Here is a 13001-nt window from a genome sequence, read left to right on the forward strand (position 1 = left end):
TGCCCTCCTCAGTGCCCATCACCCACTTTCCCCTCCCTCCCACCCCCCATCAACCCTTAGTTTATTCTGTTTTTAAGAGTCTCTGATGGTTTGCCTCCTTCCCTCTCTGTAACTTTTTTTTTTCCCCTTCCCCTTCCCCATGGTCTTCTGTTAAGTTTCTCAGGATCCACATAAAAGTGAAAACATTCCATGTGGATTTTAGAATCAGCTTGTCAATTTCTGCATAAAAGACAGGTAGGACTTTAATAGCAATGTGGTAAGTATTGCCATCTTAATATTAAATCTTCTAATCCAGAAACGTAGGTTGTTTTCATTTACTTAGGTCTTCTCTTATTTCTTTCAATGGTGTACTACAGTTTTCAGTGTACAAAACTTACACTTCTTTTGCTAAACTTATTCCTAAGTAGGTTATTCTTTTTTTCTTTTTGATACTGTAATAAATGGAAATGTTTTCTTTTTAAAAAAAAAAAAAAAAAGTAAACTCAACCCCAACATGGGGCCCAAACTGATGACCCTGAGATCAAGAGTTGTATGCTCTTCAAACTGAGCTAGCCAGACACCCCTAGAAATGCTTTCTTAATTTCCAGATTGTTCACTGCTAGTGTATAAATACAACTGATTTTTGCATATTGATCTTGTATTCTGTAACTTTGCTGAGTTCATTTATTAGCTGTAATAGTTTGTGTGTGTGTGTGTGTGTGTGTGTGTGTGTGTGTGTAGATTCCCTAGGATTTTCTCTATTTAAGATCATGTTATCTGCAGAGATCATTTTATTTCTTCCTTTCTAATCTGGATCTCTTTTATTATTTCTTTTACTTGCCTAATTGCCCTGGGTGAAACCTCCAGTACAATGTTGATCAGAATTGGGAGGTGACATACCTGTCTCATTGCTGATCTTGAGGAAAAGCTTTCACTGATTCATTGTTAGAGTGTAATATTAGCCATGGGCTTGTAGATGCCTTTTACCAGAGGGAAGAAATTCCCTTCGCTCTCTACTCTCCTGAGTGTTTTCGTTAAGAAAGGGTGTTAAATTTTGTCAATGCCTTTTCTGCATCAAAAACCACGTGATGTTTTTGTTCCCCTTTGCTCTATTAGTGTGGTGTATTACCCTTGAGTTATTTTTTAAAATATGTTGAATCAATTTTGTATTCCTAGGATGAATCCCAATCAGTCATAAGGTATAATCTTCTTTACATGTTGGTGGATTCAGTTTGCTAGTATTGTGTTGAGAATTTTTGGGTCCATAAAGAATAGTTATTTGTATTCATAAGGGATACTGATCTGTAAGTTTTTTTTCCTTATGATATCTGTCTGATTTTGGTATTAGGACAATACTGGCCTCAACGAATGAGTTGAGAAGTCTTCCTTCCTCTTTTAGTTTTTTGGAGAGTTTATGAAGAATTGGTGCTCTTTTAATGTTTGCAGAATTTGCCAGTGAAGCCATCTGATCCTGAGCATCTTTGTTTTTTTGGAAGGAAGTTTTTTGATTATTAATTCAAATGCTTTACTTCTTAATGGTCAGTTTAGATTCTATTTCTTCTTACTGATCATCATATCAGTTTGGTACTTTGTATCTCTCTAGAAATTTGCCCATTTTATCTAGGCTATCTAATTTGTTGGCACAGAACTGTACATAGTATTCCCTTATAATCCTTTGATTTCTGTAAGGTCAGTAATTATGTCCCCTCTTTCATTCCTGATTTTAGCAATTTGAATCTACTTTTTTCTTGGTCAACAATACATCACACTTTTTTTCTTGGTCTTCTTGACCAAGCTGCAGGTTTCTCAGTTTTGCCAAAAAAATTTAAAAAAGAAAATCAACTGTAGTCTCACAAATACAAACAAGATTCAGAATGGTAGTGACAAGGATGAAGTTAATTTTACTCTTTTTACAGTTCTGGACTACTAAGGAATTGTAGAAAGCAGGGAAAGAGTTAAGAGATCCTCTGGATTTTCCTGTTTATAATTAATCAGAATTTCTTTTTGTTTATTTTCTATCAATTACTAGTTTATGTGGGGGGTTTTCCATCAAATTACCCTGTCTCTGAAGGAATGACAGCAATCTTCTCGATAGCGGATACTTATTTTTTTAGCCACTCTGGATTCATTCATTCCACTTACAATAATAGCTCTTGATTTTTATTTGTGGCTCTACCTCTCCCTATGGTGATGATGAAGCCAACTTCCATCTGACTCTGGGAGATGACAAGCTCAATACATCATACCCTGCATGGCCACATGTACAGATTCAGGCAGCTGGATGCAACACCATTGGTCACTGAAATGCCTAGGCTAGCTGGGACTTCTGGAAAAATAGGCTTACTCTTTCTTTTGAAGTTGAACATAATATAATATAAACCATATATGGAAGCACACACAGGAGATGTCTGAGAATAGCTCAAAAATGAAAGAAAGTACAGTAGAAACTGGATTCTCAGTTCTCAGGACTGACACATCTTACATTTAGACTTCTCAGTGTTATGAACTACTAAATCCTCCTTTTGGTTCAAGCCTTTTTGGATTAGGTTTCCCCTCACCTACATCCAAAGAAAGCAAGCTGATACCTTCTCATTTATCAATGGCGCCAGAGTGAATCTGTCATTAAACCCGTATCTCAGATTCCTAGATATCCAAGCAAAAGATTAGCATTTTGACATAAGAATACAAATATTATAAGAAATAATGTGCAACTCCTCAGAACACAAATCAGAAAGAAGAGATTTTTGTAATAGAAACTAGGAAGATTGACAAAAAATTAGGGTGGCTTGGCGGTATCTGACTAAATTTTTAAGAGTTGAACCGATTTAATCCATCAGTTGACATTAAAAGGTGTTACAATAAAAGGTGAAACAAAACTCAACATTGCATTATCATAGAGATGTTGATGAGGACAAAGTTTCTGGTATTGCACAGTATTTGCTCTATAAGGACTCAAGAAATACATTTACTTGAAGCCTCAGAACCAGATAAAGTGTGCTCTAAACCAAAAACTGATCTGTTTTCATCACATCATAAATATGATTAGATTTTTCTTCATACCGATTGCTAGTTTAGAGCCACATTTATGGTGACTTAACCCTAACATTTCCTTTCAACACAGTCCTTAAAATTTTTTAAACACACACAAGTATAAACATCCCTCACCCCCATAACATCTTACAGTTTTTAGACTAAAGATGGAAAAAAAAAAGAGTAAAGTTGAATAAAAATAAATTAATGAGGTAAATAATGTATGTGGTATGTTGGTAAATCACCCACTGTTCTCTGTGTAAAATTTAGAGTTCACTTTCCTCTGGTAGTAATTAATTGGCTAGGTTAAGCTGCTAACTGGCAATTTATTTATTTATTTATTTGAAATGCTTATTTATTTTTGAAAGAGAGAGAGAGAGAGAGAAAAAAAACATAATCAGGGGAGGGGCAGAGAGGGAGGGAGACAGAGGATCCAAAGCAGGCTCTGTGCTGAGAGCGGAGAGTCCAATGCGGGGCTTGAACTCACAAGCTGTGAGATCATGACTGAGCTGAAGTGAGATGCTGAGCCACCCAGGTGCTCCATGACAATTTAAAAAATTCTTATGTTTTTCATAATTATGCAACCTTGTAATTATTCTGTTTCTGCAGTTCAGTGAATAAGATACAAACTAAGAATTACAATTTTTCTTTGCTTTCAACCTTAATATAATGTAAATTAGTAAGTTAAAAACACTTCCTTATTCTTCCTCTTCTCCATGCTGTGGGGGAAAAACCTCAAATATCATCATCATCATCATCATCATCATCATCATCATCATCTGGACATAATCACTCAAAATTTGGTCTAGAAATTCCATCTATAACATAAGAGATATTAGAGTAGTTTGTATTGAACATGCGGTGGAATGATTAAACTCTGTTATACCCCGGATAAAAGTCTGGATTCTAGTGATGGAGAATGTATTCATCAAAGAACTCACTCACATGGCTGTATTTTTGATAATTCTTCCTTGGTCCATTTTCTGTCCAATGCCGTGCACAACAAATACAATATGAGTAGTCTGTGATGGCTTGTCTTCTAATGTGGCTTCTTCTACATAACCTCTATGAAGTCTAGTCCCACTACTTGATGCTGTAGAAAAATTATGATTGTAAGTTTACTATTTATTCCAGAAATAGCATTTGGGCATACATTTAAAGAAATAATAAAGAAAAAGGAGTACTAGGAAAAAATTTCACTGGGTTGGGTGGGGATGAAATTTGTGAAATGATGTACAGTGACTGGTTCAGAGTACATGACACCAAAGCCAGAAACCATAGGGAAAAGAAAAGCAAGGAGGGAAGGATGGACTGAACACACAAAAAATTTAAAAAGTTCTCTGTAAAAAAAAAAAAAAATACCATGAAGCAAAGATAAAAGATGAATGATAAACTGGGAAAACTTTTGCAAAATTCAGTGCCTAATGAGTTAATTACTGGAGTGCAAAGGAGAGCTTACTAATCAAAAAGTGAAAAGACAACCACTGAAATAGCAAAATGGGCTAAAGACAAGGTAATTCACAAAACAAATACAAATGACTAGGAAACATGTAAGAAGATATTCAAGTACATCTTGTTATCAAAGAAATTATATAAGAGGTAATTGCAAAAAAATTGATATCAGACTTAACGAAACTTTCTGAAAAATTTATTAATAATGCTCTCACATCTTCCTCAAGTACCATTTCCTCTTTCCTTTCATCAAACTTCTGTAAAGAGCTGTCTATTCTTACTGCCTCTATTTCTTCCCCTACTTAGACTTCAACCCATGCCAATCTGGCTTCTGCCCCCTCAATCCATCCAAGTCACCAATGACCTCTACATCACTAAATCCAACAGAAAATTTTTAGTTTTCACCTTCAATTGCCATGTTTTATTTTCACATCACTGCCTGAGGTTTGAATGCTGTTGTGTTTCTAGAAGTATAAAAGATATTTATTAATTTTGTCAGATCATTCTAATATATGATTATTCACTGATGAATACATGTGAACTCAATCAATCTTAATAAAAGTTTCATTTAACAGGGCAGTAACTATCACTAAATTTAATACATATTTAAAATATACTAAAAATAGAACCTGAATAGTCCCTTTTGAATACAAGAAAAAAAGATTCCCCAAAGTTGGACAAACTATATTTAACAATTACCTTTAGAAAATCCCAGTTTTTGGGTAACTGTCCTTGCAATTTTAGAAGTTGTTGCATCACTGTAAAGATACACTTCATCCACACTGTGCCAGTCCACATGATTTCTACTCAACTTGAAACTATGAATAGCTGTTGCAAAAAGGAAAAATTAATTTGAAGGTCTCTCATTTGTGCAAAGAATTAGAATACACAGATTTTTTAATCAGTATTTGAACTCAGTTGAATATAAAATTATTTTGCTGAAACATATTAAATTGAAGCAAGTGATGGATAGGGACTTTATTTTATAAATGATTAATCATGCTACAGGGAACGGTTATTCGTTAGAACAACACGGAATAACTGGCTTACCCACCATAGTTTTAACCTCTAACTGGTAGTTAACATGCTCTGATTATTAAAGAACTGCTTTCCCAGGTGATATGACATTTCTTCCTTCTAAGGGATAATTTATACCTTCATGAAAGTCCTCAATACCTTTGACATAGAAACTTAAGTTTCTTTTCTTCTGTGGACTATATTTTTGGATCTGTGAAAATTTCACTCAGCGGTGCAAGACAAAACAAGATTGAGAGGAAGACGGGGAAGACAACAATCTAACTTATTAGAAATAGGTAGTTGTGGAATGGATACTAAGCGAATTATCACTGGATATTGCTCACCATAACAGAAATCCAAAGTTGAAAGATGTTTTATTTTTTTTTTATTATTTATTATTTTTTTTTGAAAGATGTTTTAATAAGAAATCAAAGAAATTTTTTCTACTGTGATGTTCAAATCAGTATGGTTATTACATTTCTGAAAATAGGCTCTAAAAAAAAAAATGAAACCTATATGCTCAAGGAATACATAAGCTCTGTGAGGCAAGGACTACGTCTTGATCATTTTGTACCACGAGCACCAGTGTCCTAGCAGATCCTAGACCCATTTCACAAATTCAGTGATACGTGTTTGTGGAAGCAACAGATTAAGAGAAGTGTCATAACATATCCATCGATTCATACTTGATAATTCTTATATTCTGAAGGCCTTAAACTTTCCTCTGTATCTCTGGTATAGAGATGAGAAAAATTCACATACCCTTCAGAAAACCAGGCACCTTAAAATCACTATGTCTGATTTATTTTTTAAAAAATCCCTTTTAAGCAAAATATAATCTCTACTATATATAAGGACCCAGAGGTACAAAGAGTCCCTTCCTAGGGTCTTGCCACAAAGCTAGTTACCAGCAGAGTCTAACTATTCAGATTTGAGGATGGGTTGGAAATAACCTCAGATTATATATGAAATGTTATAGCCCTTGTCAAGATCTAAGACCATAAGTCATTTTTATGAAAACCTATTCCCTACTAGAATACACAGAAAAGTAAATCCTTTCTGGGGAATTGTACTTCTTAAGTTATACTACAAATACAATTTCAAAAACTTATAAAAAAACAATTTGTATTTCACTTATTTGCCAGGACATATTACTAACACTAAACACAGACCAAGATGCAATTAATGTAACAAACATTAATATTTTCAATTCTCAAAAAAAAACTTCAGAAAAACAATGTACAAACTCAGCTTTTTTCTATAAAATAACTTTTCATAAATTAAGAAAATATTTTGTAAGAGTTTTACAAATATTTACTTTTTCTATGCCTGATCCAAATCACTATTTTATGCCTTTTTATCTAATGTTTCTAAACCACATTTTTGTTCAAATAGCTTTGAGTAACATATGCTTAAAACATTGAAACTATAAGACCAAGATAATGAACAGTGGTAAGTCAATGAAATCTTGTTCTTCCTCAAACCATCCACATACTGTCTTAAAGTAAAACGTCTCAGTATTGGCGAACATGTCATTACTGGACCACACACATTATTTACACATGTTCATAGCGCTTAAAATTAAGTAACTCTAAACAAAATAGCACACTGAACACAATTCTAAAAACTAATAATTTCTACGCTTTAAATACTGAATGCTATAAGCCAGGGTGTATAACTACATGGAGAAATAAAACTACAATTACTGTACCTTGAGAACGCTTTCGCTTAAGACCTGCCGCATCTGTACTCTCCTTATATCCTCTCCATTTGAACAGAGAAGGGAGGGAGAAGGGAGGGAGGTGGTAGACAACTAAGAAAGCAAAAACACTGAGCTTCAAAGTAAATTTTAAATGAGGTTTGCCATTTTGCCTTTTTGTTGTATCAATTTTAAAAAATGAGTTGTATTTGACAAACATTATTCTAAATGATTTATTTATATAATTTCTCATTAAAAATCGGTAAAGCAAAACATTAGTTTAATAATGTTTATCAAATATATGCTCTACTTTTATTGCAAGAAAAAAGGCAAATGATACCTATCAGTTAAAGATAACTATGTGATCATATTGAATGTCTTTGCACACATAGAATAAAAATAGGTCATGGTATTTTTGTATGCATAAGGGATGTATAAGTCCCATCTTTATAATACTAAGGTTATTTACTCTCACCAAATTTGTGACTATGACATAGCTGACAGCTGATATGCAAATTAAGAAGGCAATAAATAACATTTTAAACATCAATGCAGTTTTCCTGAGAAAATATCACAGTATACATTCCACTAGATGCCTTCTATTACTGAAGTATATAATGGAAGCTTCCCACAGAAACAAAATATTCTTTTTGCAACTTTGTTCAAGTTGCTAAAAGAATTTTTAAAATGAAACTTTTGCCAAAATAAATCAAATTGGAAGCTGTACTTTTAAATGATTAGTTATAAAAAAATGAAAGATTAGTAACACATAATGAAAAAAAAAGTCACCAGTAAAAATGTATGCTGTGACATCTAGTAAACATGAAACTGACAACATAAAGCCAGACATAGACTTGATATTTGGCAAATCAGCAGAAAACCTTGAAGTCAACACTTTCCCTGTCAAACATTGCTAAAGTTACATATCAGTAAGTTTCTTTAAAGTAAAATAAGCAATTTATTCAAGATAAGTTTTATTTAAAATAAGCAATTATTTAAAAATCCACTTGAAATGGAACTTTACAAATCAGTTCAATTAATAAACCACAAGAACCTTTAGGACTTAGTTCAAATTTGTGTTCTAAAAAGCATTTACTTTTGCATCCTCACTCCCTTCTACATTAACATGACACTCAAAGGTTAAATACTGTTCAAATATGAGCATATTTAATTCCTGTTGTATGGTACTAGAAATATTTTTAAAAATCTGTTAAATGCACACATGCAATATATTCAGAGATTTGTGCAATAAAGGTAACAGAAATGCTTACAAGGCACTTAATAATTACAACCACATGTAATTAGATGGCTACAGACTAGGATTAAAAACTGGAATGTAACATCAAGATTATAAAAACATTTCATTGTCACAGAGGGGGAGAAAATGACAACTGAAACAATTTTCTTCACTGAAAAAGTGTCTTCTCTCAGGCACCTTCTGGTCAGTTATTGAGGAGTAGATGTACCAGTTGCAGGAAACATTTTTAAACAAAAAATTCATTAAGAAAATGCTAACTATCAAAGTAGATCAAATTGACATAAATTTGAGACTTTAATAGTCAAAGAAACAAAATCTAGATTTTATATTTCCACTAGTAAAACTAACATGAACCAAATCCATATTTACTAGAAGAAAATTAAAAGAATAAAAAAAGTCATTAGTACAAAGTATGCTGTGACATTCTGTAAGCATGAAATAGCCAACATAAAGCCAGACATAGACTTGATATTTGGCAAATCAGCAGATAACCTTGAAGTCAACATTTTCCCTGTCAACTATTGCTAGTTACATACCAATACATTTTCCCACATTTTAAATAAGCAATTATTTAAAAATTTACTTGAAATACATACGGACCATTTGACTACATTTCAAAATTATGCAAACACTTTCAGAAAACTAGTCAAAATATAAAAAAGACAGGCTCTTCTTTCTAAAGGAACAATACAATTTAGGGATTAAAAAAAGACAAACATCCCAATATAACAAAAATAGAGAAGCACATTTATTTGAAATACTTTCACAAAATTAAATAGATATGGTTCTTTACCTTCCTCTCAAATTAAATTCTTATTTTCACTTGAAAGTCACTTGCTGTATCTGTCACAACATCCCATAGTATAGTTAGAAAGCTCAATTTTTTTCAACCCAAAGCACAGAATTAGGGGTACTATCATTAGTACAGTAGAGACAAAAACTAATTACTATCAATCCAAACGGGGATCACCACTAAATGAAATTCAAGTGCTAAAAAGCATTATTTAATTTTTCCCCGTAAAATAAAGTTTTAGTTAAGAATTCTTATGTTAGCAAAAATATGCATAAACTCAAAATGTTCACTTATTAAATGCTAACATTTAATTAAATGTATACTAAAGCCCACACAGCAATGAAAAAAATTTAAAGTACTTTAAAGCATTTCTAATAAGTTTTCTTACTAATCCACCTCTTAAAGAGATTTTCTTCATTATATAATTCTGAAAGCAACAGTATCAACAAAGGTGGTTGCTGATGACATACTAATCCTCAGAATAGAACAACTCAATGACTTTTCCCCTTCTAAAAGCTGTTAACCTATATAATCCCAACTTAAGGGGAAGCCGGTCTGCACATCTCAAACTTGCCAGCTATAATGAGAAAACTCATAGAAACCTTCTTGGACCTCAGAGAAACTAATTAGATAAACTTAAAAAACATAGTAACTAAAAGCTAGAAGGTGGGAATCCTCTTAGTTGCCAGAGAGAGGAAAAGGAAAGCTGATTACAAAGGGTTAGCACTCCTCCAAGTCCTCTCTCCTTTTTGACTTTTGCAATTCTACATTCACAGTTTGCAATTCTATATTTACTATATTCTTATCCAGTAACAGTGATAGGAATACACACTTTACATGCCAAATTGTTAAATGTTTTAAGTCCAGATCCACCAATACTTGTGATGTCAGAGCACCCCAAATCAGTTTGAATAGTAACTTAGCTACGACTTTATATTGAGAGGGTGGCTCTTGTAGACAGCATATAGTCAGGTTTTGCATTTCTAATCTAGCAATCTCTGCTTTTTAATTCAAGCATTAGTTCACTTATGTTTACTGCGATTACTCACATAAGTGAATTTAAGTCTACTATTTCCCATTTGTTTTCTTTGTTCCATCTGTATTTTGTTTCTTGTTTCTCCTTTCTTGATTTCTTTTGAATTAAATATTTTTTTTACTATTTTGATTACGCTACTGGAATTTTTAAAAAACTTTTTATCATGGAATAATTTTATACTTACAGAAGAGGTGCAAAAATAGAACACAGAATTACCATATATTGACTTCTCCTAAAGTTAGGCTAACTATAGTACAATTATCAAAACTAAGAAATTAATATTGGCACAACACTAGCAACTAAGATATAGACTTCATTCAGATTTCTCCAGTTTTTCTAATGTTCTTTTCTGTTCTAGGATCCAATCTGGGGTACCATGTTGCACTTCACTGTCGTGTTCCCTTAGTCTCCTCTAAACTGACAAATTCTTCAATCTTTCATAACTTTGATACTTAAAAAAATCATTATTGAGGTATAACTGACAAAAGCATAAGATATTTAAAGTGTACATCATGGCAAGTTGATATACTTACACATTGTGAAATGATACCCCTCATCTAGTTAACAGGACCCCCTAAACACTTTTGAAGAGCTCTGATCAGTTTGTTTTGTAGAATGTCCTTTAATTTGAGTTTATCAATGTTTTCTCATGACTGGATTGAGGTTATACACTTTTTGGCCAGAGTGAAGTACAGGACTACCCATTTACTTCAACCTTTTTAAAACTGATTATTGCTTGCATAGATAAATTATAAAGTTAGTGAAATACCAATCTAGCAGAATGTTTAAGAATTTTCAAAATTACTTATTTGCAGGCCTGATTTTATTTGTATAATCCATCCCCAGTGAAACTCTAGGCTACTAGGAGGTAGGGTGGGAAGAGAATTTGTATTTTAATTTTCAAAGAAAACAAAATTTAGATTAAAGTATCTAAGTCACAAAAAGTGATTATATTTTTATAGGTTATCTTTATTTGTATGCTAAAAAAGTTATGCTAAACTTTCACCAATCTATTTAATTCAATCCTTACTTTGAGATTAGTAGGAAAATTAACAAGGAGAAAATATTAAAAAATCCAAGTTATTTGTAGCATCAGCTACCCTAACCAAAACACAGATAAGGTGAGAAAAAAAAGGAATTGCTGTTTTATTTTAACATTCTTCAAGGCAAAGGCTCTGTTTCTTAGAATTTTCACAGAGGAAGGGGAAAAAAGGAAAAAATTCCACAGAGCACTTAAGAGTTCCTAAATATACCATTTAAAAATGTTTTTATTATTAAATGGGACTTTTCCAGAAAGCCATATTTGAAAAAACTCCACAGCACTGTGATTTCCAACTCTCTTTATTCTAAATCTTTTTGCAGAATATCTAATTCTGTATTCACGGTTTACTGTGTTATCTTTTACTTACACTTTGGAACTATTCTCATCTTTGGCTGTCTTCCCCAAAACTTCTTGAGGGTCAAAACCCTGTCTATTTCTTTCACAAAAGTGCCTAGCACAGTACTAACAACATAGAAATATTAAAAACCTCCTGAAAATATGAAGAGTCAAGGCTTTATCTTATGTACATGAGAAAATTTAGGTAGAAAAGATATTTTTACCCTAATTAATTAATGAAATAGGATATTTCAGAAGCTTGGAGGTAAGAAGCAAAGTAAAAGATTAGAATATGTTTTTCCTTTGTAGATATGGCAAACTTGATTTATTTTTCCAATAATCGTGGCTTTTTGGACAGCAAATATTCTTTCCTTAAGACCAGTGATAATTTTTAAATGTACTACAAAATTTGCCATAATCTTCAAAGTCAAACATCACATCTTAATTCAGAAATGTATGTTTTACATAAAACTGAACTAAAATGGCTATAAATTTATGAAAACAGTACATATACTAAATTGAACTTAAAATCTTCGTTAATAACAAAACATGCTGAAGCTTTACCTATATGCCATAGCGTATTTTAAAAAACCAATTTTTCTTCTAATGAACCTTAAAGAATCATCATTTTGAAAGATCACAACACAAAAATGTTTAACAGTTTAAAAATTTTGTTATTACTAATTGGAATTTTACTACTCAATGTATATCTTTAAAGCTAGCAAAAAATATTGTTATAATATCCTAGATTGATACTCTAGAATCAACATACACGAAGACATACTAAAAATCTAATCATACAAATATACCATGTTCTTTATCAGACTTATTTAAATGATTGGCTCATAAAATTAGGGCACTTTGAAGGAAACTGAAGTATCCTGCTACACTTAACATTTCGGTAGGGAGTAGAAGTAAAAAGGACACACAGAATTCTAATTTTTATTGTAATAAAAACAAGATTCCAGGGGTGCCTGGGTGTCTCAGTTGGTTAATCATCCCTCTCTTGATTTCGGCTCAGGTCATGAACTCATTGTTCCTTAGATCAAGCCCTGTCTTGGGCTCCTCACTGAGACCACGGAACCTGCTTGGGATTCTCTCTTTCCCTCGCTCTCAGCCCCTCCCCCCATTCGCACATGCTCTCTCTCTCTCTCAAAACAAACACCCCAAGATTCCAAATAGATGGGTTCTAGAGATGAAAAAGAGCTGATAACTAACTTCCACAAGATGGGTTAGCAAGAGGAAAAAAATGTTTTGAATATAGTACAAAAAAGGGGAATAATCTACTTATATTTTTATTTTTTTTATACTCATCCTTTTTCTCCTCTGAGCTCTTGGGTTTTTGTCCCTATACTAATA

The 13001-nt window shown here is 32.6% G+C and overlaps 1 protein-coding gene across 7 annotated transcripts in view; it reads right to left on the reverse strand.

Moving 5' to 3' along the window:
• Positions 1–13001, reverse strand: part of DDHD1 (DDHD domain containing 1) — a 109289-nt gene that overhangs the window by 42897 nt on the left and 53391 nt on the right. For 4 of the 7 annotated variants that reach the window (XM_078448247.2, XM_078448245.2, XM_078448248.2 and 1 more), the window contains 2 exons: positions 5161–5289; positions 3955–4102 (listed from right to left, as the gene is read on the reverse strand). In XM_078448247.2, the coding sequence (XP_078304373.1) occupies positions 3955–4102; positions 5161–5289 (277 nt within the window). Of the gene's footprint in view, positions 1–3954; positions 4103–5160; positions 5290–7189; positions 7292–13001 lie in introns of all 7 variants that reach the window. The other 3 variants (XM_078448244.2, XM_078448242.2, XM_078448243.2) reach the window with 1 other exon arrangement.

Source organism: Panthera onca, chromosome B3 (assembly GCF_046562875.1).
Source record: "Panthera onca isolate mPanOnc1 chromosome B3, mPanOnc1 haplotype 2, whole genome shotgun sequence".
NCBI lineage: Eukaryota > Metazoa > Chordata > Mammalia > Carnivora > Felidae > Panthera > Panthera onca.